General features: G+C 47.9%; 1 protein-coding gene across 3 annotated transcripts in view; it reads right to left on the bottom strand.

The window, feature by feature from the left end:
- Positions 1-26437, bottom strand: part of FGF12 (fibroblast growth factor 12) — a 315529-nt gene that overhangs the window by 6207 nt on the left and 282885 nt on the right. For all 3 annotated transcript variants that reach the window (XM_032777343.2, XM_032777342.2, XM_032777341.2), the window contains exon 4: positions 3084-3282. In XM_032777343.2, coding sequence (XP_032633234.1) covers positions 3084-3282 — 199 coding nt within the window. The remainder of the gene's footprint in view (positions 1-3083; positions 3283-26437) is intronic.

Genomic DNA, 26437 nt, shown 5'->3' with positions numbered 1-26437 from the left:
AGAAGGGGACAGTACCTCCGGGGGAGGGGCTGTGCCCACTATCAGGCAGGGGGTAAGATTTGTTTTTGTGTTAGGTTTTTTTTGAACTTTGTGTTAATAAAGAAACTAGACCCCAAGCAGGGCTGCGATTGGATGAGTAAGACTGGGTGGAGTGTTGAAGAAGGAAAAGTGAGGCAGTGCCCTGTGGTCGCCCCCCCTGGCCACGAGGGGTGCTCAGCCAGTAGCCACCCTATTACAGTGCTCGTGCGCTGGTTGAGCTACAAAACCAGGATGAGAGGTAAACAGTCCTACCTGCAGCCTTGGGGGAGAATGGTGCTATACAGGTCACTTCCTGCCGTCCCCCAGCTCCTGGAGGGCATCCAGGATCTTCACCCTGGCCAGGAAGTTCCCGTGAAGTAGTCTGTGCCCGTCTGAGCTTCATGGCTGGGGGTGGCTAATGGTGCCGGTGGCAGCGCAGGGCTCTCGTCAAGACCTGTGTTTCACCTTAGTCCGGCTCGCAGAGCCCGGTGGATAGGGCGGAACTGAGTCACGTGGAACAGAGCCAACTTCACTCCAACCCTCTCCTGCTGACCACTCATCTTTGGCTTGGGAACAGAGCCCTCTGCAAGCCGCGGCCCCAGACAGCGGAAGGCTCTGGAAGACTGACACGTGCCTTTGCTTGGGGGACAGCCAGCTCTTGGATGCGGCAACGGGTGGCAAAGCAGCCCAGGGGAGGACTCCTTAATGCAGCTGCCGGGTTCTAAAGCACTTGCCTGCTCGCTCTGGATTACAGCAATGACTGATGCTTGTGTGGGTGGAGGGGTGCAGGCGAGGGAAAGGAATGCAGGGCTGCACTGGGGTTTCACAAACCAAAGCAGCAGCAGCAGCATCTACTGTAATGAGAATGCCGCCCTGGAGTCAGGCCTCTGTGCCTCCCAGCTGTGTGGCATCCGTCCACCAATGACACCCGTCCACCGCGCACCGACTGGGCCCCATGTAAAAACCCAAATACTTACCAGCAAATGGCATCCCTTCCTTTAAGGGACCCCCACCGCACGCGGCCAGGCAGCACCGAAATATCTGCTACAAGGGCAAACCCAGCTGCTGTAGGGGAAACCATTCCAGTCCCAAACGGACTGGGGGTGGGTGGTGAGGAAGAGACGGACAAGAAAGCGGTGGGTGAAATGGTTAGAAGGAAGCCAGGTGAGATAAACAGGCCGGCTGCATATGCCAATGGCAGCCACTGTGGGCTCCAGGGAGGGAGTCCCACAAATGAACATCCTCAACTCAGAGCCAGTGCCTGGCAGGCACAGAGGCTCAGGCCTAGATTCCGCTAGTAGGTTTTCTGCTACTAACGACCTAGACGATATAGCTGGGGGGGAAAAGGGGTTTGCAGGGGAGTTCATATGTGGTCTGGAATTCATCTGTCTCAGCCACCTGCCTGAAGGGATTTCCTGCCATTCTCATGCCATTCATCTCCATTCTTCAGGGAGCCCAAACTTCTCCTCCGAGCAAAGGACAATGCATTCTGGGAGCAGCACAGAAAAGCTGCAGGTCCGAAGCCATTTCAGCCCTTGCTCTGAGCCCCTGACAGTGCCAGAATCAGAACCTGGGCTCTGTTCTGCTGTTTTTGTTAGCAAGAGAGAAAACGCTTCCCAATTAAAACCATCCATCCTAGGCAAACACCACAGGCTGCCTGCATGCATGCGGCGCTGGTGTAACTTATACCAGTTTAGTTAGATTAGTGCAGCACGTGTGCAGTCTCCTAGAAGGGTAAAGCTGGTTCTGTCAGTTCAGCTTATGCAAGTAAATTTACCAACATAAGCTAAATTGCTGTAAGCCAGGTTTAAGCCAACATACGTGTCCACACACACAGTGCCACTGGCCTAACTACATCAGGGTAAAAACTGCACCTTTAGTTACACAGGTGGAATTCTTTGTGTTGACCGGCCCTCAGCATCTCTCTCTCTCACTCTTTTATTTTCTTTCCTCCCTTTCTTTCCTCCTGTCCTTTTGCCCTGATACGAAGTTTGGTTCTGGATTTCAGCCACTCATGCTAGGCAGAGAATCAGTGTCTGTCAGGGGTTTGTCTGCATGCAAGTTTGCATTAGCTATCAGTGCAAACCCCGTGTGGACACTCTTATGTCAGCTTTTTGCGGTTTAACTATAACCCACTGCTAACAGAATTCAGCTAAACTGAAATACGTGTGCTTTAAACCAAAATAAGAGCATCCAAACGGCCTTGTGCCCTGGCTGAATGAAACCAGTTTAAACCTCGACTTTTAGGGAGGCAGGCATAACTCTGGGTGTGTAGACAAGCCCTGGGATGTGTGGAGGACATGGAGAAGCTGGAGAAAGCAATGCTAGTCCACTAAAATGTTCCTGTCTTAGGTAAATATTTCTGACACTGACAATACAGACGTAGGCCCCTCCCTCCTCCTTGAGGAATCTCTGCTGGGAACAAGACCATTCACTTTTCATCACCCAGCAGGAGGAAAGCTCTGGGTTTGTTTCCAATGGAAAGTTAGTGCCTGTGAAGGGTACTAGGGTGAATAACCCTGGGGACCACAGGATGGGTCTGCCCCTGGGGTATCAGGACAGGCTGTGTAGTTCATTGTCTATGTCCCAGCTCTCTCATCGGCAACACATTTTGCAAGGTGGACACCAGGTGACTCGGAATTGGACTGAGATTCCCCCAGACTCCTGACAAGGGCTTCCAAGGAGCTAGCAGAGATGGCAACACATTGTGGCCACTTCAGACAAAGGTTGTATTTGAACTTATGACCTAGGTACAAGGTTCAACCAACCCTGTACTACGCTCTTTATTCAGCCCGGGCCCCCCATATGGTTGGGTTTTACAGCTTAGTAACCCAACCTGCCAGCTCACGTTTTGGGATGCGCTGCAGGGCTCACAGCAAAGGCAGACACTCAGGCTCCAGTATTGAAGGTGCAGCATGTTTCAACTCGGAAGCTCTTACACCACGGCCCCTGCTGTAGTCCCCATTCCACTCTGCTGAACCACAGTACAGTCCACCTCCCCTCTACCCCTTACCCCCCGGGCCTCACATCTGCCCCATGGGACAGGGCGTGGGAACTTTCCATACCTTCAATGGGTTTGGGTACAAAATGTGACGAGGGTTTGGTTTTTTTCACCCGGTTCCCCTTCATAATTTGACCTTCTTTGTTGAGCCCCAGGAACCACGCTCGTCCAGACTCCTGCTGTCGGTACAATGTGGAAGAATAAATAACGTAGTAGTTTTCAAAGACCGATTCCTTAAATTTGCACTCTGGTGTGAAAATCTCCTGCAGGGAGAGAGAGAACACAAAGCAATGGAAGGAATTAATCACTAATCACTTAAACCAGGCATCACTGGGAGATAGTCAATGTTCTCTGTTATTACAGTCAGTTTAATGAAAGAGAGAGAGAGAGAGAGAGAAATATAGAGAGAGCAATAATATAGAGAGAGCAAGAATATGTAGATCTAGAAACTATCTCCTAAAATGGAAGGCTCTCTGGCTGATTGCGAACCACACCCCTATGCTGTCAAGAAAGCTTGCAGTAGATGTGCTTTAAAAGTGCTTGCACACCCAGCGTGCACAGCTATGGGCCATTGCTCATCCAAGCCTGGCTCAGCATGTGCAAGGAGCCATGGAGAGCTTTGGAAGCCCTAGGACTGGGTGTTTCTGGAGGAGCAGTCTGGACTGTGTTTAATAATTGTTGTGTAAAAGGAGGGCTGCAGCATCATGACTCCGTCACTCCTCTTCTTTTCCAGTCCCTGCCTGGCCTCTCCATCAAGGTCTGCAAGCATGTGGCTGCCAGCATCAGAAACAGTGATCTCACTAAACAAGGGCAGAATCCACCTCTGGCAAGAGGCCGCTGTGAAGGGAGGGGGTGCAAGGGATGAGAAGAGATGGGGGTTTAAGCCACAAATTGCATTTTATTTATTAAAAAGTGGGGCACTGAGGAGATGAGGGAACAAAGCCTGGAAATGTTTGAATAGGAAAGAAAATCAGATAAATTAAAACTTGTTTTAAAATGTGGCCATTTTCCCAGTTCCAACAGCTGGGCTCAGTCCTGAGCAAGAGGCGAAAATGACTAGAAAGAGACAGCATTCGAGCCCTGCTCCTGCGACAGCCCGTACAAACCCTTTAGTGAGGCTGCCAACATGCTCTCTACATACCACAATTCAAAGGGAGCCTTCTGAGCTTTCAGTATCACTCCGGATTATAGTACGTATCCCCGAGTGTTTGGGGGGATTATACAAACTATTGCTGGTATGGCAATAAATCTGATAGGGAACAGACCTGCATTGGCAGTCAGCCTTGAAGCCAGAGAAGATAAAGTGCAGCAGAAAATGTCCAGTTCCTGGCTGCATGTAGTGAAGTCGACACCAATCATTAGCACTGCACACACTGAAAACTCAAAAAACCAACCCAAATCAATGGATTGTTTGGCCATGTGTGATGCAATCTCTCTGGTTTCCTAAGAAATCAGTATTTCCGAGGGTGAGAGGAGGGACCGGAATGGCCTTCCCCAGTCCTTTAGAAAGGTGTATGAGGCAGTTTTCCAGTTATCAGTGTTTCAGGCGATCTCCCGATATCAGTTTTCTATAGTCACTGCTGTGATGGGCAGTCACAAAACACCCGACTTGGAGTACACAGCGTAGGTGGGGTGGAGACACAGGCCTCTTCCACTGGGGTTTTCTCCCTCAGCTCTGCAGTGTCCTGTTCTGTGCTCTAAGATCCGTGAGAGTTGAGTGATGGGCCATACACACTAACAAAGAAGAGAGACATTATATTTCCCCAGTGCTCACCCCTGTAAGATCTCAAAGGACCTTACCAAGGCGTGGAAGCATTATTATCCCCTGAAACTCCTGTCCTGGTCTGCCTCAATCTTTGTGGTCTCACAGTTGGACTGGGAGTGAGGGTACCAGGGGGTTAGTCCAGATTTCACCTTGGGGAAATCATTTGCTATGTGACATCAAGCAAGTCATTTCCCCTCTTCTTGCCTCAGTTTCACCATCTAAAAATTGGGATATAGTGCCCCTCTCCCTTCATAGGCTTATGGCTCAGTCTGTAGTCAGTAATGTTTAGACACCAAGGGGCCAGACTCTTTTAGAAATACTAGTGATCGGATAGACAGGTTGTATTTAAATCATCCAATTATTATTATTTATTTGTTTTGTGGTAGCCACTAGCCTCATGGTGCTAAGTACAGTACCAACATACAACAGAAATGGCCCTGGCCCCAAGGAACTTACAACCTAAATTAGAGTGGATTTGTCCCTTGCATTCACATGCTGCTAAAACAAACTGCTCTTCTCTAAAAGCAAAATATATAAAAAATGTAAAGGAAGGTTGTAAGGCAGCAAAATAACCATGCAGGAACTGCAACATAAGAGTCCATATTTATGCTCTTTCACTGATTCCTTACAAAATGGGCTCAGTTCATGATAAAAGACAAAGAGGTTTCTCTCCAACGGCCACTCCTGCCAATGCATCCTGGGATGCTGAAACCCACTGTGATCTTTCTGACTTAGACTTTGTCACTGGCAACAAAGATTCTGCACCTGGAATTTAGCTGATGCCTTTGTTGATAGTAAATAAGGCAGACCAACATCCAGCTCATTCTCCCAAAACAGCACTGGCTCTATGAGGGTAAGAACAACAAAACTTTGCTTTAGGCTGCTCAGTGAGCAAATCTGACTAGAAGATGCAAAGGATGTAGATATATTGGGGGGGAAAGTCCATTTTTCCAGTTACTTTTCCAGTTATTGACCGGATGTGGGACTAGATTCTGAAGTCACTCACACCTGGGTAAATCTGGAATAACTCCAGTTGCAGCTGATATCAAAGACTCCTCTGGGGAAATGCGGTGATCACAAAATATAGAGAGTGTTTTTGGTATCCCCTGGTTAACAATGCAGGTAACAAACAACAAATGGGATTTAAGTCACTTTTCCAAGGATGACAACATATCCTGTCGGGGATGGACAGACAGACAATCAGTTTCTTCTGCTTGGGGGTGGTGGTAAATGTCACGCCCTTGAGTGTTTTCGAAGCACATCTATGTTATGGCATAACGTTTCTGGTGGGGCCATTCGCTGATGTCCTTGAGGATACTGATAAGAGTTGACTGAAGCTTGTTTAATAGATGTCCTAACAAACTTGACATAGGCAGGTTATTTCATCTCAGCTCTGGCAATAGTCTGTGATGTGTTTTACTTTTAGCTGCTAATTTTACTAAGACTCTTGAGTGCTACAAAGCAGGGGAAGGCTATTAAGATAATACCAGCAGACCCTCTACCAACTTTACTGTCAAAGTTAATTATATTAACTCAAGCAAGGAACTGTTGTTTCACTTATCTCAGTCTGAGTAGAGTTGCAAAGAAAGGGAATAACTGCACAGGTACTTAAATGGTTTCACACTAATAGGCTAGTTCTTACCACAAATACTGCACTGACTCAACTATCTGGCGATTTCGGGGTTTGTTTTTCTTCTTGTTTTCAGAAACGCTGTAAGCTACTAGTCTGAGATGGAAAAGCTGGGGGGGGGGGGGGGGGGGCATGTGGCCTTTTTAAAAGTCAAGTTAGTGCTGGTGAAATATGCTAGGTGGGCCCCCCTGGAGGCAAAGTCCTCTCCCAATGCAACAGGGGGGGCACCAGCAGCACTGGTTCCCCACACCATCCTCCCAAGGTGTCTCAGTCCTCCTCTTTGAGGGGTAACAGGAAATCTCCAATTCGCCCTACCTAGTGTGACCCCTGCCTGCTGGGTGTGTCGCTCTGATCCCTAGCCCAGCTAGAGGTTGAGGAGTCTGCCCCAGCCTTGGTTAAGAGCCAGGTGGCTTTTAGCTCATGCAGTAGAGCTGGGGTGGGCAAACTTTTTGGAAATTGTGTGGTGGGCCATGAATGCTCATGAAATTGAGGTTGGAGTGTGGGAGGGGGTGAGGGCTCCAGCTGCGGGTGCAGGCTCTGGGGTAAGCCCAGGGTTCAGGGTGTGGGAGGAGGCTCCGGGCTGGGGCAGGGGATTGGGGCACTGGAGGGGGTCAGGGTGCAGGCTCTTGAGTGGTGCTTATCTCAAGCAGCTCCCAGAAGCAGCAGTATGTCTCTCTCCCTTCTCCAGCTCCTATGCAGAGGCACAGCCAGGTGGGTCTGCGTGCTCCTCTGTACACAGGCACTGCCCCTGCAGCTCCCATTGGCTGCTGTTGCTGACCAATGGGACCTGTGGGGGTGGTGCCTGGGACGGGGGCAGCGTGCAGAGCCCCCTGGCTGCCCCTACGCATAGGAGCTGGAGAGGGGACATGCCGCTGCTTCTGGGAGCCGCGCAGAGCCACAGCACATGTGAACCAAGCAAGCCCCAGACCCTGCGCGCTGGCAGGAGCTTGAGGGACGGATTAAAACATCTGAAGAGCCGGATGTGGCCCCAGGCTGTAGGCTGCTCACCCCTACAGTAGAAACTCCTACACTAAGTTTCAGAAGTCCCAGGTTCGATCCCAACAGTTGTCGGTTTTACTCTTGCATTTGGTACAGCCATTTACACCTCTTCAAAAGGAGAAGGAAACACTCCTAAGTCAGTGGCTTACATCCACTCTGCTCAGGTGACAACAAGGTGGGGAAGAGTCAGGGAAGGAGGGTTCAGCTTTTGTCTTCTGACTCTTGGGGTGTTTTTTATTCATGAATTCATTCCCTGCCGTGACTCCACTGACTCCACCACTTATTTCACACTGGCCCCCAAACAGTCATCACATGTTAAAGACTACAATGGTTTTAAAAAAAAAGTTTGTTGAACCATTTTTTGGACAAAAAACAGCTTTTCGAGAAAAATAAATATTTTTGCAAAAAGATTTCATTTTGTTGAAATTTTTCAGATTTTTTGGGGGGAGGGGGAAAGGACACAAACTGTCCAAAAAAATGGTGACATGTTTTTGGTTTTTGAACAGTAAATTTCTTACTGAAAACCATTTGCAAAAACAGAATTCTTTTCAGCTGGTGATTTCAGTAATAAAACCAAAAACAGTTCAAGGAATTTTTTTTAAATGAAATTTAAGCAGTTTCCCATGAAAAATACTCAGCATTGTTTGCGTAGCTCTGCTACTGATTTTCAGTTCTCAGTTGCTTGGGCTGGATGAGAATCTGAGACCCAGGAGTGCAAAGTTCCATACCGCAGTCCAATTCCCCTAGGAGAGTGGTCCTCAAATGTATGTGATCGCCCCCACCTTCTTTGTGCCTGTAGTAGTTTAGTGGCCCGAACCCCCACCACACAAGTACATATTCCGACATATACGGGGGTGATGCTTCACTCAAATCAGTTTCGGCTTCTTTGTTTTTCACTTGAGGTTTTTTTTTTTCTGCCAATGATTCATTGTAATAAGAGCAAAAGCAAAATGGTGATTATGATCCATGCTTAAAATTAAACGTGCACACCGCATGGTAGCAAACCGATTAACGTACCGATGGCAATGACTTTGCGTAATGCTCTGCAAGCTTAACAGAAATCTGTTATTTAGAGTCAGATGCACAGCACCATCTGAGGACCTGACACGTCTGGAGGAATCAGCTTGCTAGTTATGCATTGCTGTGGGAAAAATGTGTGCAATACGTTTTTTTTCCTAAAGCTTCTCACTTCCTGCCCAGAACAATTCTGCTTCCCCCAGTTTGAGAACCTCTGCCCTAGCAAAACTGCAAACTCCAATAAAAAAGAGTGAGTAGATTTACTATTTAAAAAATATTTTTTGATCTGATTTGTGCTATTTCCTTGGAAAAATACCTATCTACATGGCCACCCAGATGTTTGCGGAAGATTAGATTAGGGAGCTGGATCTATATTCCGTTGATGCCCCCACAGTCACCGAAAACAACATAGGAATCTGTCTGGGCCCCTTGCACTCCCAGGGATTAGCTAGTTTCGTTTAACGGCCACCTGGCTGGGAAGAGATTACAGGGCTCTGTGGCTGCGACACCACTCATTGAGAAATGACTCTAATGTTCTGTGCATGAGCAATGCGGCTGGACTGCACAGGGACTGCAGAGGGACTCAGATGTATGCATGGCAGCTCCAGCACTGTTGGGAAGACGCCACAACCACTTGTGCTACTACCATGAATCGGACACGATCACAGAAGGGAAGTGCCATGAGGCTGGGCAGCCACAGGCTAATCACGGAGCAATCGTTCTGCTGGAGAGCATAACGGCAGGGCAAAGCAGGTGGCACACTCCAACGGCGTCGGCATAACAACGCCACAATGTCAGGCAGCGGGGGCTGCTGCTTACAGCAGAAATGCAGTGTTAGCCCCTGACCCTGCAAGGCCACGAGTGCCCTTGCCTCTCAGGGCTTTGGAGGAGGCAGTCAGGACCGGTATTTGGCACCTGAACTGAAGTCTGGGGCAAGAGCTTGCCGCTTAGGGAGTTTTGCTAAATTACTCTTCCTTTTCCTTCCCTTCATTCATCAGTAATGCACATTCACTGATGGCTTAGCTGCAGTGGCTCTCCATATGGGCCTAATCCTGGCCAGTGCAGAGCCAGCTGCAATTCCCACTCACAGCAGCAGGAACTGCCCAATGCAATCCTCATTCACATCAATGGATGTCTTTCCATGGACTTTGCTGGCTGTTGGATCCAGCCCCAGATGCTCAGCACCTCTCAGGATCAAGCTCCCATTCCCAAGAATTTTTAAATCACCGACTAGAGAGAGAGCTTTTTGTAATTCAGTTCTCCCTGCGATATACACCGAAAGGAGAAACAAATGGCTTCATGAAATCAGTCGCCGAAATGAGCATCAGTAAAAGAATGCAGCCATTCTGCAAGTAATATATAGCATTGTTTAGGGAGGGATCTGAATGACGTGCACTGAAATGGCTAAATAATGTATTGCCAGAATAATGTTTTTGCTTTGTTCAGACTATTTACACGCTTCTCTTTACTTACAGAACAAGACTTGGGCCAGATCCTCAGTGGGTGTTAATCAGCAAAGCCGCACTGCAATCAGTGGCAGGAGGATGATTTATACCAGCTGAGAATGTAATTAACATTTTTTAAACTTTTGTTAAATATTGAGAATTTCCCACGTGTATTCATCTGAAGTAACGACTAGTAATCCTAGCAAACGTCTTAATTTTTAGCATCGTCTATGCTCATAAGAGCTGCATTTTGCTAAGCTTATGGAGGTGGCACTAGACATTATGGAAGCACCTTTGCCATGTTTCCATAAACCCTTCTCCACCCAAAAAGAAAGGATGGATTTGTAGGACAGTCTTTATTTCACAGGGATTTTTCTTCAGTTACAGACCATGGCAAGTCTTCTACTCACTTCCATGAAAGCAGGTCTTCAGGAAAGCCACACTAAATGTTGATCAGGCTGAGGACACAGGTGGCATTAATATCATTTAATATCATCGTGTGCGGTGCTCTATGGATAGAATACAGACATGGTTCCGACCCAAAAGAATGTGTAATTTAGGGTTTGGTCCTGCATACCCTGATGAAGGGAAATGGTCTTTACTCATGCAAGTAGGTCTTGCTCACATGAGTAATCCCACTTAGGAAAACTGGGGTAGTCCCATGGAGAATTATGCCAAATAAGTACCCCACTGACTTTAATGACTTGACTATTCCCATTGACTTCCATAGGACTCCACGCCTGGGCAAGAATCATAGAATCATAGAAAATTAGGGTTGGAAGAGACCTCCGGAGGTCATCTAGTCCAACCCCCTGCTCAAAGCAGGACCAATCCCAACTAAATCATCCCAGCCAGGGCTTTGTCAAGCCAGATTCCACCACCTCCCTAGGTAACCCGTTCCAGTGCTTCACCACCCTCCTAGTGAAATTGTTTTTCCTAATATCCAACCTAGACCTCCCCCACTGCAACTTGAGACCATTGCTCCTTGTTCTGTCACCTGAAACCACTGAGAATGGCCAAACTCCATCCTCTTTGGAACCCCCCTTCAGGTAGTTGAAAGCAGCTATCAAATCCCCCACTCGCTCTTCTCTTCTGCAGACTAAACAAGCCCAGTTCCCTCAGCCTCTCCTCATAAGTCATGTGTCCCAGCCCTCTGATCATTTTCACTGCCCTTCGCTGGATTCTCTCCAATTTGTCCACATCCTTTGTGTAGTGGGGGGCCCAAAACTGGAGGCAGTACTTATGATGTGGCCTCACCAGTGCCGAATAGAGGGGAATAATCACTTCCCTCGATCTGCTGGCAATGCTCCTACTAATGCAGCCCAATATGCTGTTGGTCTTCTTGGCAACAAGGGCACACTGCTGACTCATATCCAGCTTCTCAGGTCCTTTCCTGCAGAACTGCTGCTTAGCCAGTCAGTCCCCAACCTGTAGTGATGCCTGGGATTCTTCCATCCTAAGTGTAGGACTCTGCACTTGTCCTTGCTGAACCTCATCAGATTTCTTTTGGCCCAATCCTCTAATTTGTCTAGGGCACTCTGGACCCTATCCCTACCCTCCAGCATATCTACCTCTTCCCCCAGGTTAGTGTCATCTGCAAACTTGCTGAGGGTGCAATTTATGCCATCATCCAGATCATTAATAAAGATGTTGAACAAAACCGGCCCCAGGACCGACCCTTGGGGCACTCCGCTTAATACCGGCTGCCAACTAGACATGGAGCCATTGATCACTACCCGCTGAGCCTGACAATCTAGCCAGCTTTCTATCCACCTGTAGCAGGGTGGGTACCCACTCCTGCCCTTCGGGGCTTAAAACAGCCCAGGAGTGGGCGGTAGCTGGGGCAAGAAGCCTGGGCTGATTGGGGAAAGTAGGCCCAGCCGTGGCCAGGTCCCAATCAGGCCCAGCTGGTCCCTATAAGAGGCAGTGAGCCAGGAGCCCAGACAGTCTCTCTCTGCCTTTAGAGGGAGAAGGGCCTGGCTGTAGGGAGCTAGAGACCGGGTACCTGAGTGGAGCAGGGCTGGGGAAAGGCAGAGGAGCTGGGGAAGCTCCAGCCTGGAAATCCCCAGGCTGCAGCCTAGGGTAAGGCCAAGAGGTACTGGGGGTTGCAGGGGGCTGCCCAGAGGTAGGCAAAAGCAGCAGGTCCAAACCCCTTTGCTGATGATGAGTGGCTTATACTGCAGTCTGTCCTAGTGAACAGGGGCTAGATGGAGACTGGGCAGGAGCCAATACTGAGGCAAGGTGGGGATAGTGGGGTGGGGGTTCCCCTGGGAGGGGGAGACCCAGTGAAAGGGGCACCGGGGTCCAGGGAGGGACATGGGGGCCAAGAGGACAGGCGGATCACCAGCCTGCAGAGGGCGCTCCGGATGCTGGAATGAGCTAATTCCCAAGGACGACCAGCAGGAGGCGCCACAGGGGTGAGTCCGGCCCGTCACCACCACCTTATAGTCCATTCGTCCAGTCCATACTTTTTTAACTTGCTGGCAAGAATACTGTGGGAGACTGTATCAAAAGCTTTGTTAAAGTCGAGATATATCACATCCACCACTTTCCCCATATCCACTGAGCCAATTATCTCATCATCTAAGGCAATCAGGTTGGTCAGGCATAACTTGCCCTTGGTGAATCCATGTTGACTGTTCCTGATCACCTTCCTCTCCTCCAAGAACTCATCTGAGTTTTCAGGACCCAGGATCTCTTGATACCAGAGCATCTTACTAATGGATCTTGTTTCTAACTTCTGACCTGACCATTGTCACTAATACTGTCATCCTGTGCATTTTTTAAAGTGCTTGACAGAGTAAAAGAGCCCAAACTTGCCTGATCACCATTGACCTCAGAGGGGTTGTACATGTTACAATCCTGACACTCACATATCATCCAATTTAACAAAAACAGACACGAAGGCTGCATGCTCTGACTCCTCTCCTACGGCCGAACCGCTCACTTCCATGGCCAGCAATGGCTGTTCATGCACACACACACGCATACACACACAGAGGTAAATTAGAGGCAGGTGAACAGGCCTGGGGAGCTCACAGACTGTGGGATTTGAGGACTGACAACAGAGTGGCTTTATGTATGGCATTAGTTCTGAGCTCACAGCATAGCAGGCAATCTGATGGCAAATGCACTAACCCAGAGAGTTTGCAAATGAATTATTTGATCCTTTGCTTCATTTCTCACTAAAGATGGGCCCAAAATTAAGATCTAGGATCAGGTCCAGATTTTGTCTCCTAGCGCCCCAAAATGTAAAGTATGTTTGGATTTAAGGGGCTGGTTTGTCCTCTTTATGCAACATAAACTTGGAATCCAAATAAAGTCCAGATTTTAATCCCTCTAAGTGACTGGAAGATGTTAGAATGAGACCAGAGCTCCAGTTCTTAACTTAACTTAGCTACAGAATTCAGTGCTATGCTTTAAAAAAACAATTGTCTCTCAGGAAATGAGTAATCTAACAATGCAACCACCACAACTGCCTTAATGATCATTTGGGCCTGGGCAGATTTCAGCACAGATTCTGTTTTTCAATTCCTTATCTGAGAATCCCAACACATCCCTTGCCTCCGCTGCATTCTGGTTATATGACCAAGTGTCTGAAATAGGTAATGATGCTATAAGCTGCTCTGCCTCTGAAGGACTAGCCGGAAACACCTCTCTGCACTCAGAGCCATTGATTACCAGGCTGCGGCAGGAGGAGAAAACAAGATGCGGTTGTGTGACGATAAAATGGAGATGCTTAAATCAGGGGAAATAGAACCTTATCTCCCAGCCTGCTGAAGCCTGCAATGAACATTGAGGAAACGTAATCATGCAGAAACCCTAAACATGAGGTGAGAGCTGATTATTTTATTCTGTAATCTCTGTGGGTCAGGGACTTTCTAGTCTGTTCAGTGCTAAGCACCGGGGCCACCGAACCAGACTGGGGCCTCTTGGCACTGCTCCGATATCGATATTAATAAATAATCTTTCATAGAACCTGAGCTCAGATTCACAATAGTATTTACTTTGCTGTATTGCCCTAGAGGCTGTAACTGAAATCCAGGCCCCATTGCACAGGGTGGTGTATGTACACATAGAAAGAGACGGCCCCGGCCCCAAAGAGTTTACATTGTAAAGAGGCAGGCACAGTGGAAGGACAAAGGGACTGTTAATTTCCCTGTTTTCCAGGCAGGAAGTTTGAGCACTGAGAGATGAAGTGACTTGCCCAAGAGACTGTGGCAGGCTGCACACTGAACCCAGACCTCCAGCATCTTAGACTAGCTTAGCACAAGGCTACTTTTTCCCCCACTGAATGTAGTTGTAAGTTTACACTGATAACCCAGAGCGTTGGAGAAGGAGATGGATTTACAGTTGTGACCGCCATGTAAGACATCTTGAAGAAGACCTTGATCCACTTTTCCCTGAATTTAATGGCAACACTCTGACTTCTTCGGCTGTTACAACCCTATTGTGTTTATGCTGTCACACAGTGTGATGTTTCACTGGCCCTGAAAGTGATTTCAACTCCTTCCTCTACCACAAACACCACTCACAGGTCAGAGGGACATCCCAATGAAATTAGGATAGCCCCCAAAATATCATGATGGGCACCATCCGTGCCCAATGAGAGGTAGGAATAGCATGTAGACAACATGTGTTCGTCTTTGCTTCCAGAGATACAGTCACACCGAGCTGGCAAGAAGGAGGGTGAGGACTCGCACACAATTTTCAGTGTAGTCTAACTTTTGAAGCAATGTGTCACCTGGGCAGAAGAGAACGGTACATGCTCAGGAGCTCATGAGGCCTATTACAGCCATAAGCGTCTGATGTACTGAGAGAGCCTCTTTGCTTTGACTCTTAAATTCAAACTGTAGGGTTTAGTGGAGACAAACTGTCACTGACACACTCCCTATCTCTTCTAGTGCTGAAAAGATCTCCTTTGCCTTAATCCCAATTTCAAAGCTGTCATGGCCACGGCTGGATATCCAATTTCCTTGCTGCTAAAACTTTCATCCTGAAATATACGGTCCTAGATTATTAATGTTTTGACAACTCACTGACAGACTGGCCACAGCTGACCAGTTAGCTGCAGGTCTTTCAGTCCAAAGCATCAGACAAGGCCAGAGTGTGCTTGTATTGGACAGACAAGGTCTTAGAACCAAAAAAGAAATGTTACAAAGTCTGACAGCCAGCAGGCTTTGGGCTTTTCCCCTCCCTGCCGCATGCTTCCTCCGGTGGGGTTGCCTGCTGTGCAGACGGAGGAGATCCTGCATGGAAGGGCTGGGGCGGTACAGCTGCACTGGAGGAGCCAGTGGCCCCACATTCTGCTCCTTTCGCTGCTGCAGTTCCGAAGTCTCTGGTGCAGTGGGAGAAGGACAGAGCCCTCCCTCCCCCTAGGTAAGGGGGCTGTATCATGGGATGGGGACGGAGAGAGCATGGCGGCCCTGGGCTGGGGACAGGGAAAAGTCACACGGAGGGTCACGTGAGGAGGTCATGTGCCTGCATGCGCCCCTCCCACCCATATCAGTAAGAAATAGATTTAACTTGCGTCATCTGTATTCACACGTCACAAGTGCGTTGACTGGATTTTTGGGAGAAATGCTCCCACCACACCCTGTGTATTTTGAGGGCAGCTAGGAAAAGAAGGAGATTTGGGGTTTGTCAGATCTGAAAATACCCCTTTGGGGAGTGACCCACAATGGAAGTCCTCTTTATATACAGCTTAATCTTGGTCATAGGGGACTAAGGTATCTTTCTGCTCAGATGCCTCCAGATGCCGATTCCTGGAGCACTAGGATCTATTCCCAAATGACTCTGAACCTGGCCATCACACCGTCTGCTTCCCCACCATTCAAATAACAATGATTATTTCCCGCATACACTTCTGATCCTTTCTTCTCTACTTCTCATTGTTAAAGGACACGAGTACCCTTATTATTCCATGGTAGCAATGTTTCCATCCTGTGAAATACTAAACATTATATGTCTACCCGAGTCACCATTTTATACAAAATCAATGGCCCAGAAATTTCACGACTACTCTAGGTTTCTTAGATACAGATTGCATCGTGCAGTTGTTTTAAAAAAGCACTTAGATATTAAACCTCTTTGAGTTCCAATTTAATTGACCATAAAAATGACTTATTTTTCTGTCTCCCTTTGGTTACCTCTTATTTCACTGAAGGGGAAGCAAGCAGTGCTGCTGTAGCCGGCTCGGTCCCAGGATAGGAGAGAGACAAGGTCGGCCTGGTAATATCTTTTATTGAACCACCTTCTGCTGGGGAGAGAGATGAGCTTTCGAAGGGAAGTGGAATGCAGAATGTCATACAACGACAGGGATTTAGAGCTAAGATGAAAAAGGGACATGCCATTCTCCAGTGGGTGAACTCTACAGTCATGATAAAGTGAGCAAACAACAGAACCAAGGTCACTTTCCACCTGGCAGCCCAGGGAACCCCAGCGATGCCACTCCGCTGGAAAGCTCCAAGTGCTGTATGGGAGAAATCAACTTCATGCAGTCATTTTCTGCAGGTCTATCACCTTGCCTATGCTGCAGTCGTATACTGCTGCATGTGTGACTGCTACCCCCTTGAGGGACACACCATGGAGCGAACCAGGAACATCCAGAACTGATGGCATAAGTGGCTACACTGTAATTTTGGCTGTAACAACTCCAGCCCCACCTCCAACACACTCTCTCTCTCTCTGTCTCACACACACACACACACGGTTGCAAATACAACCACCAGCCGCAGCTCTTAAGCAATAATGATGTACAGTTAGGAAATGAGTTTGGAATCAGTCTATGAATGGGCTGAAGAACCAAACCTATATGTATGGAGCCCCCCAAGTCACCCCAGATAGCCCCCGGCAAGTTCTCTGCTGTTATCTGAAACTGGCTTCTCTACTCTGAAAGCTCTTTGCTAACACAGCCTCAGACCCATGTATGTGCCGATTTTTAAGAAGAATATGCTCTGGTGTGCGATGCTCTCCAGTCTGAAGTGACTATGCTCACACAATTCAGACCTTCAAACATACGAGCTGGGAACAAACTAGCATTGCAGCTACTGCCAACACTGAAGTGAGCCTACTGATATTCTTCTTACAAGAGGAGCCGAACTCATTTGCTGCTGCTTGTCCATTTTGCTCTGGAGTATCTGCACAATCATAACGGGATGTACCGGCAGCAATTGCTGAGGCAGGAATGGAAAGCAGGCTGCATAACTTCCAGACGGAAAAGGCAACCAGCAGTTTAAATAGACAGCCCTCCCTAAACACCACCCTTTTAAAAAATGAGATAACCTCTCTGATTTTGCTGTCTGAAGAAATATGGGCTAATCCCTGGCACCTGCACAAACCAAATGTTAAAGAGAACCTCTCCGTTACCGAGCAACTGCTCTCCCAACCTAAAGCAGCGCAACAACTACAACAAAATGGCACGGAACTGGCTGAACGTCCAAGAGACGAGATGAGTGAGACATTTTCTCTTGCCATATGTAGACGCCCCCCTCATTTAAGAATATGTTACACGTCTAATTAAAATAATTCTCGTATTTCCATTCCCACTGCAGCCCTTCATCCTACCCTGCCATCTTCTGCAGTGCAACCATGCTGGTCCAGAGCCAGGAGGCACCCGGCACAAGCAGAGGCAAGGTCCCCATATCAATCCTCGTGGCTAGGAGGAAAGTACAGTGCGTAACAGTGGAGTGGAAAAGTGGGGCCTGGAGGACACAATCTGGGAAGGATCCAGTGTGGAACAGAAGCTCAGCGATGGAAGCAGTGGCTGTAGCAAGACACTTGTCCTGCCAAACCATAAATTTGACTTTATCATTATGAGCTTCAAATATATTCCATCCTCCGTAGCCGGCAGGGCGAGGAGGTGGATGCAGACATGGCTGAGGAGACCAAAGATCTTCCTCCTTCTTGGAAGGCTGGACTCCGGCCTGCAAGGGCAGAACAGGCTGTGGCCGACAACAGCTTACGGCATGTCTCCCTGCTGGCTTGTGGAATGTTTAAATACAAATGTAATCCTTAAATACCAGCTCCCCTGCAAGAAGAGCAACCGAGACTGTCCTCCGAGCTTCCCTGACCTTGGTGATTCCCTGACAGAATCCTCCTCTGCATTTTAAATGCTGCCGCTGTATTATTGATGAAGCTTTCCATCATGCTGGAGAAGAGGCTTGAGAGAGTCGGAGTGTCGGAGAGTGGCTATTTGGACAGGTGACAAACCCGTTTCTGCTAAGCCAACATTTTTCAAACCGAGAGTCACTGAGCAACAGCACTAAAAGTGAGATAAGATGAAAGCTAAAGATCACATCCCGGCTCCCAGCTGGGTTCCTGAGCATCCCCTGCCAGCCCGAGTGCTTTCGTGTGCCTGATTAATTTAAATGGGGAGTTTCTGAAAACACAAAGCATAACACTCAGGTTCCAATCAGAGCAGAAAGGGCCTGCCCCTGAGAAGCAGGGAGAGAACGCTGAGCTGCACTGCAAGATATTTACTCTTCCGAGGTTTGTTTCCAGGGCTGGTGTTTTCACTGTGCGGCTCTTTAAACTGCAACAAAACCTCCAATGCAGAGTGGAATCTCTCTCTCAAAACAATCACTCCCTGATCGTTCCTACCAGCTGCACTGTGGATGCATCTTGGATGGATGGATGCAAAGTGGAGAGTTCCTTGCACTGCCACTCTCCCCCCTGCTGGGTGGTGCACTTAAGTGGAATCTTTGTGCTCCCTGATGTCAAGGGCTGTCTGGGACTGGTGATACAAAAGGGACAGAGACGAGGCAAGGCCAGGGTCTTGTCTCCAGCCTTCTGCACCAGTGCTGAGTTGGCTGGAATAAGACTCTTCTTAAGGAATCTAGGAGTGGCTTGAACTCCTGGGAGCTCCCAGAAAAGCATTACACATCTGCACCCTCTTGCAACATAGGCTAGTGCCTCAAAGACCCAGCTCAGCCCTGAATTGGAGGAGGAATTCATTTCCTAGCACGGGAGGCAGCCAATTCTGCAGAATCCTGAGGTTTATTTCCTGATCAGTCTGCAATTTGCTGTGAGACTGTGACCATGGGGAAACTCTTATTACCTGCCTGACCCTCAGTGCATCTCTCTGTACAATGGACATTTCCCTGACCTATCTCACAAAGTCCAAGGAAGCAAGTCATGTTTGTGAAGTACTTGCCACCTGTGACCTCTTTCATCTGCAGCTCTGCAAGCATTGCTTTAATCTGGGCTTTGGTGATGGTGGTCAGGGGCGTCAATAAAACAGAAGGTGATATAGAGCTAAACATGCCCAAGGTATTCTGGATTCTGTCGGGGACATCTGACAGCACAGATTCTCCAGCAGAGACATTCCTCCGCAGAAGCCCTGTGCAGTCACTTCCTCACATCTGCACCTACCGAACATGCTGGCAAGGAAGACATGTAACAGGCTTCAGGAAAAAAAGCATTCCCTGAATTTTTTATACGCCGAGTGCCAATTAAACTCCTGGGCTTAAGACACCTCATCAGAGCTGTGGTGGAATCAGGTTCAGCCAGACTTACTATTTCCTTATGCCACAGTATTCAAGTGGCATAAGTGACAAAAATTCTGCCTCCTTTTACCACTGGCTGGTGAACCTCAAGACGTTCCTTGAACCAAGTTCACCTGGAGCTTTTTCTCAGCTCCAGAGCTTGGATCAATAACCACGGCCTCCATGACATCTAGCCTGGACTACTGTAATTCCCCTATTCAGGTCTACTCCTGACAGCAATATGGGAGCTCCAGCAACACTTCAACTGAAACCCCAGTATTTTCCTATTTGCTTTTGGGTGCAGTCAGGGTGTTATGTTGTCTTGGATCCTGACTACCCAAGAAAACCATGTCTCCACACAGCGGAGCTCATCAGTGCTCAGGGTAAGACCCTAACAGGACTGAAGGGGCCTCCTGGGTCACCAACTCCAGTCCCCTGGTACTTCAGGCAGCCCAGCCATAGAATCTGATTCATAAACTTACCAAGCTCTCTACAGGCCCTAGATATAAGGAGCTGGTGGCAGGGGGTTCTCGGGGAAGGGCCACCAGGGCTGGAAGATGCTTCCCCAAATGGTCTGGCAGAGCCAGAGCCATTTGGCATTTCGAGCCCCTGGCAAGGGCCTCTTTTCTGAAGAGGTGGCTTGGGGTTGTCTGTGGGGGAATAAACTTTTCCATCTTAGATAGCAGGCAGCAATCGCCTGTTGTCCTTAACATTTATATGTGCATCCTAGGACATGGAGAGAAAGTGGGTGTTACAGATAAATATAACTCCAGGGTTTGACCATTGGCCAAGTGTAGTGACAGACCCTAGGCTGCCGACAGAGTTAGGTAGAGGGGAACAGCAGAGGGTGACCCATGCTGCCCTAAGGGCATGACATCCAGCTCTGGGACAGGGGCAGAAGAGAGAGAGAGACCATTAGACAGATCCGCCACTGGCGTGGAGGTGCGTGAAAAGTGCTTGTGGGACATGTAAACTCTTCAGGGGAGCAGCCGTGTCTCCCTTACACAGGGCCGACCTCCTCTGGCTGCAACTGCAAGAGAAATGATAGTGCCAGTATGTGCACCTCCTTCACGAGCAAATGGGGTTCCCTACCCTCCAGGATTCTCCTGGAGTCTCCAGGAATTAAAGATTATATCATGTGATGAAACCGCCAGGAATACATCCAATCAAAACCGGCAACCCTCTAGCAATAGGCAATGGGAGACACCACGTACGAAAGATGTGAGAGGCCTGAAAACAGTGGCCTGTGCAGCTGTTCGACAGCTCTCTTCACGTACTTTAACAGCTTCTAGTTTGCAAAAAGAAACAATCGACTCCGCACCACTGAGCTAGGCACAGGGCTCCCGCAGGTCATCACACGGTCCTGTTACTGCTACCCTCATGCTTCCTCCCACCGTCTCTTGTTATTTCTTATTTTGGATTGTGAACTCTTTGGGGCAGGCCTGCCTTGTTCTGCAGGTTTGCCCAGTGCGAGTGCCAGTCATGGGAGTGTCACACTTTGAGACACAAGTGCCCCATGCCTTGTGTAACAGGTAACATGCCACGTGGGTGCTTTGACTCTGGGCTGAGTAAGCCAGCCTACACTGTCTCACTGGTTACTGTCTCCTCCCACACCCAGCTGACATGGTTCTCTCCACCCATTGTCTCTCTCAACTTGCATGGACTCTAAGCACGTAGGGGCAGGGACTATCACTTTACTCTATGGATGTACATTCCTTAACATTAGGGGGCCCCAATCCAGGTACTATTATTGTCATCATCCTCTTCTCCAGCTCTGATACAGTGCTTTTTATCAGCACTTTACAAGGCAAGTCACTATAATTATCCCTGTTTTACAGATGGGAAACTGAGGCACAGAGAGGGGAAGTAATTTGCCCAAGGTCATACAGCAGGCCAGTGGCAGAGCCAGGTCTCCTTTGAACCCAGGTCTCCTGAGTTCCAGTCCTGCACTCCATCCACTAGTCCACACTGAAATATCAGCGACTAAAAGAAGTGGTTATTCTAAAACTCTTCCCATCGCATGACACTTATCATATGAGTTCTCATTTTGCCTTGAAACAGGCACCTGTTTTTTTTTAAATGCACACATGCATTCAGTAAGCTGTAAAAAAACAACTTTATTACCACGGATTTGCCTCAAAGGGTAAAAGTGAGCCAAAAATCAATTCCAGTTTGCTGACAAAAAGCAAAATGCTAATCATGGTGTTTGGGAGCTGACATGTTACTCGTTAGCACCTGCATGAATATTAATGATTTTTACATAATACTTCTCTTCACTCGCTGTGCTGCTCCTCAGCAGAGCCAGGCCCATGTCGCAGAAACTAATCCACACAGACCTGGATTCTGTGGGTTCAAGGACCCTAAAGATCCAAATGGCTTGGATTTGATTGGATCCGGTTTTCCCACGGTTTAATTTTGCTCTAAAACTCACCGAAATGAGCCAGATCGGAGAGCTTCCAATCTGTATGTGCAGTGACACTTGTGAACGAACAGCTCAACCCTGGACTTCTGGGTATAACAGCATGACCTTCACCTGCTTGAACCAAAGGGTCATGGGACCAGAATTATTGAGGTATATCAGTACCTAAAGATACAGAGATGTGTCTGACGGGATTTCAGATGCAGCAAAGCAGACTGGGCATGTAACTCACTGAAGCACTTCTGAAAATCACACTAGGCCCTTTTCTGTGGAGGCCAAAGCAGATTCATAAACATTGTCTAGCTACTGGAGGGGACAAGGACCCCTGTGAGTATGGATTATCTACAAACAGGCTCATCATCGCAAAACAAGAGCACAGTCAGCAACCAACCAGAGCTGGTCAACCTTGTTTCCAGACTTTAGCTGAGTCTTGGCATCTCAGATATGAATGAACCATGATAGTCACAGATTGTGAGCTCAGAAGAGACCACTGTGGCTATCTAGCCTGACCCTTGCGTAACACAAATCGCAGAATTTCACCCCCTAAATCAAGCCCACATCTTGTGGTTGAGCTAGAGCACATTTTTTGAGAAAGACATCCAGGCTTAATTTAAATACTTCAAGAGATGGAGAATCGACTATCTCCTGTATCAGCTACAGCCTCAGTGGGGCACTTGAGTCAGTCACCTCCAGAGTACTGAATAATACAGCAATGGCATGAAAGTGTTACTGGGCTTTCCATCATCAGTTGTTTTTCAGAATCTGTTCCACAAAAGACTTAAAACTTTTCATCCCAATTAAGGATGAAAACAATGGTTGAGAGGTCAGAATTAACAGGTGAGAAATTCTAAACTTCACCCAGCTCTCGCCAGATACTATGTGGCTCCATGAAATTCCAGGTGGCTACTCTGAGCAGCCCAACGAAACCATGAAGTCCCATATGACAAATGGCATCTTCTGCTATGGAGACTGAGTGTAGATGCACAGCGAAGAAGGATGAACACTGACATCCCTGTGGCTCTGACACACCATAATAGCACTTGCACCAACATAAATCTGAAAGGGCCAACTCTTGGCTGTAGTGGGAAGCCAGGGAAATTCCTGCCTCTAAGCCTCTCTATGCTCTAGCTTTAAACATTTGCTAACATCATTGTGAAGAATGTCCATTTCCTCCTCTGTTCTGGGGTGATTTGCATTCTCACTTGTATAATGCAGCACAAGATACACTTCTTCACTCTGCAGCTCACAGGCAGTGTTTGGCATCTTCCCTTCGCCCCTGCCTCCCGTGTCTAGATATTTCACAAAAGATCCACTGTATAAAAAAGGTCCATTTTCATCACCAAGAGTCTGACTCTCCTCAGGCTGTACTTCCCAAACCCCACGCCATTCAGTAATGTGTTCTGATGTAACTGAGGGCACAAAAAGGCCTGCGCTTTCCAACGAGGGTGTGAGTGAGGCACTGAAGTGCAGATTTGTAGATGTGAACATGGATTCCAGTGCCTAAGCTTAGCGCCTGAGTCTGCAAACGTAGAACTAAGCGCTTTGAGCCGCGCAGCTTTCTTTGCTGTCTGTGCTAGCTTCTCCGTAAATACGTCTCCTGCTTATAGCCTGTGTTCTGAGCAGCATCTAAATCTTTCCATCCCCTCACTTAAAAGCTTCCGAAGTAAATGACTCATCTGAGATGATCCATCTTGAATGCCATATGGGCTGGCTCTTTGGAGGTGGGGTTTTGAAGCCCGGGTGAGATCTGGTGGGCAGCAGTAAGCACAAACCTGGGCCTGGTTCAGGTTTGTTAATGAACCTGGCATCGCAATGCCAGATGCTGAGTGTCTGCTGGGATCCTCCAAGGGGCTCTTTCTAATGTTCAGGTGACTGGTTTTTACTGGTGTTCAGGATAAGGGAAACTTCTCAGAGACACTGATCTTACTGGTTCAATTTTAGGAAAAGTATTGGGCTGGATCAGTCCCCTTCTCCCCTGTCCCCCACACCTCTGAGTGTCCAAGATCCCTCTCCTGTGTGGCTCCCCCTCTCCTCTCCTCACATACCACTCTCCACTCAAGCCCTTTCCCTACAGCTGAGGATGGGCACATAGGGAGAGGAAAAGCTGGGGATAAGAGAAAGGTGTGCACACAGGTCCCCTTCCCTCCTTCCCCAGCCCTAAGGCCCTGCTGCTGAGGCTCTGTGCAGCATTGCCAACTCTTGCAACTTTACTGTGAGTCTTGCGACCTTGGCCTTGGCCACACTGGCGCTTTACAGCACTGCAACTTTCTCGCTCAGGGGTGTGAAAAAAACACCCCCCTGAGCGCTGCAAGATACAGCGCTGTAAAGTGCCAGTGTAAACAGTGCTGCAGCGCTGGGAGCGGCTCCCAGCGCTGCAAGCTAAACTCCATCAGGATGTAAAGTATGTGCAGCGCTGGGAGAGCTCTCTCCCAGTGCTGGCGCTGCAAGCACACTCGCACTTCAAAGCGCTGCCGCGGCAGCGCTTTGAAGTTTCAAGTGTAGCCATACCCCTTGTTCATAATCCACACCTGCTGGAATCAGGAGATGGCAGCAAAACCTCAGCTCTCTTTGAGCACGGAATTAAGTTTCTAGCACTTATGGATGTGGAGAAAGGCTTGAAAATGTGCAGTGAGTGGGGCCCTAACGATTCAGAAACTGGAAGGCAAGCGCCCACATTGCATGATTAGATATTTATATCTGAGACACTGCACCTCAGTGTTATGATATGAATATGGCATAACTAAGATTTGTTTTATGCAAGATGGGTTATATGAGGTATCACTGGAAAGGTTATGATCTACTGAATGTGTTTATCTGTATCTGAGACTGGGAATATTGACTATGTAACAATTACAACTGTGTGTGTATTTGGGGGAACGCTCACCAGACAGTAGGTAATCAGCCTCAATGGGCCATTAGGAAGAACAATAAGCCTTGGAAGATACTAATCTCCCGCCTTCCTGAGAAGCTCCTGGGGTTGCTGCTTGGACACTACAGGATCAGGTCATCACGTCACCTGGTACTAGACTCTCATCTTGGGCTTTCAGTGTTTTTCCATTAAGAGGGGGTGGGGGATCAAACTGGGAAACAAAAGATTCCCACCTTATGTAAATTCTATTTAAGGTTAGGAAGTAAGGCAAGCAGGACTCTTCTCCACTGCCTCCTGGGCCAAGAAGGAAGATGGCTGAAAACACCTGAAGGGAAAGCAATATGATGGGGATTAATTTAGCTACAACGAGTGAGGAAAAAGATCTTGGCGTCATCGTGGACAGTTCTCTGAAGATGTCCGCGCTGTGCGCAGAGGCCAGTCAAAAGCAAAAGGATGTTAGGAATCATTAAAAAAGGGATAGAGAATAAGATCGAGAATATATATATTGCCTTATATAAATCCATGGTACGTCTACATCTCCAATACTGTGTACAGATGTGGTCTCCCTCACCTCAAAAATATTTAGCACTAGAAAAGGTTCAGAAAAGAGCAACCTAAATTGATTAGGGGTTGAGAGGGTCCATATGCGGAAAGATTAAAGAGGCAGTCTCTTAGCTTGGAAAAAGAGGACGACTAAGGGGATTATGAGGAGGTCTATAACATTGATGATTGAGATGGATAAGGAAAAGTATTTACTTATTCATAATATAAGAACAGGGGTCACCAAATAATTAAAAGGCAGCCAAGTTAAAAATAAAAGGAAGTTCTTCTCTACACAACAGCGCAAGTCAATGTGGAACCCTTACCTGAGGAGTTGGGAAGGCTGGACATAACAGTGTTTAACAAAGAGAACTGGATAACATTGCATGGTGGTAAGTCCATAATTGCTTAAAGCCAGGATGGGTAAAGAATGGTGTCCCTAGCCTCTGTTCATCAGAGGATGGAGATGGATGGCAGGAGAGAGATCACTTGATCATTGCCTGTTAGGTTCACTCCCTCTAGGGCACCTGGCATTGGCCACTGTCGGTAGAGAGATAGTGGGCTAGATGGACCTTTGGCCTGACCCGGTACGGCCGTTCTTATGTTCTTAGGAGTCCAGGCTGAGACAGAGGTCCAGTCTGTAAAGAGAAATAACTGGAACTCTAAGCTTCAGAAACTCTGCAACCTGCCTAAAACAATGTTTAGGGTGAGAAATTACATTTTGTAACCTGTTTTTTGAGCGTATTAAGCTTAGTTTTTGTGTTTTGTTTTATTTGCCCAGTAATCTGCTTTGTTCGGTTTGCTATCCCTTATAATCACTTAAAATTTACCTTTTGTAGTTAATAAACGTATTTCTTGTTTATTTCAAAACCCAGTTTGTGCAATACATATCGGGGGGAGGGGTGGCAAAAAGCTGTGCATCTCTCTCTCCACATTGAGGGAGAGGGCACATTTTTATGAGCTTGCACTGTGCAGATCTTTCTATACAGCGCAAGACAATATTATTTGGGGGTTATACCCCAAAGGAGGTGTGCACGTGAGTGCTGGCTACTCCCCTAGCTAAGTCCTCCCACACTGCTGGGTCAGCAGCTGGGTATGGCCTTACCTGTGTGTGCGCTGGAGAAGGCTTGAGAGCCTAGCACAACAAGAGCAGGGAGTGGGACCCCAGTACATCAGGTGGCACCCCAAAAGGGTGGTCCAACCCATCCCAATATCCATCATCATCTTTTGGGGCCAAAGGTTCTACTGC

Source organism: Chelonoidis abingdonii, chromosome 8 (genome assembly GCF_003597395.2).
Source record: "Chelonoidis abingdonii isolate Lonesome George chromosome 8, CheloAbing_2.0, whole genome shotgun sequence".
In the NCBI taxonomy this organism is placed as follows: domain Eukaryota; kingdom Metazoa; phylum Chordata; order Testudines; family Testudinidae; genus Chelonoidis; species Chelonoidis abingdonii.
This window is presented reverse-complemented; position numbering and strand designations above follow the sequence as displayed.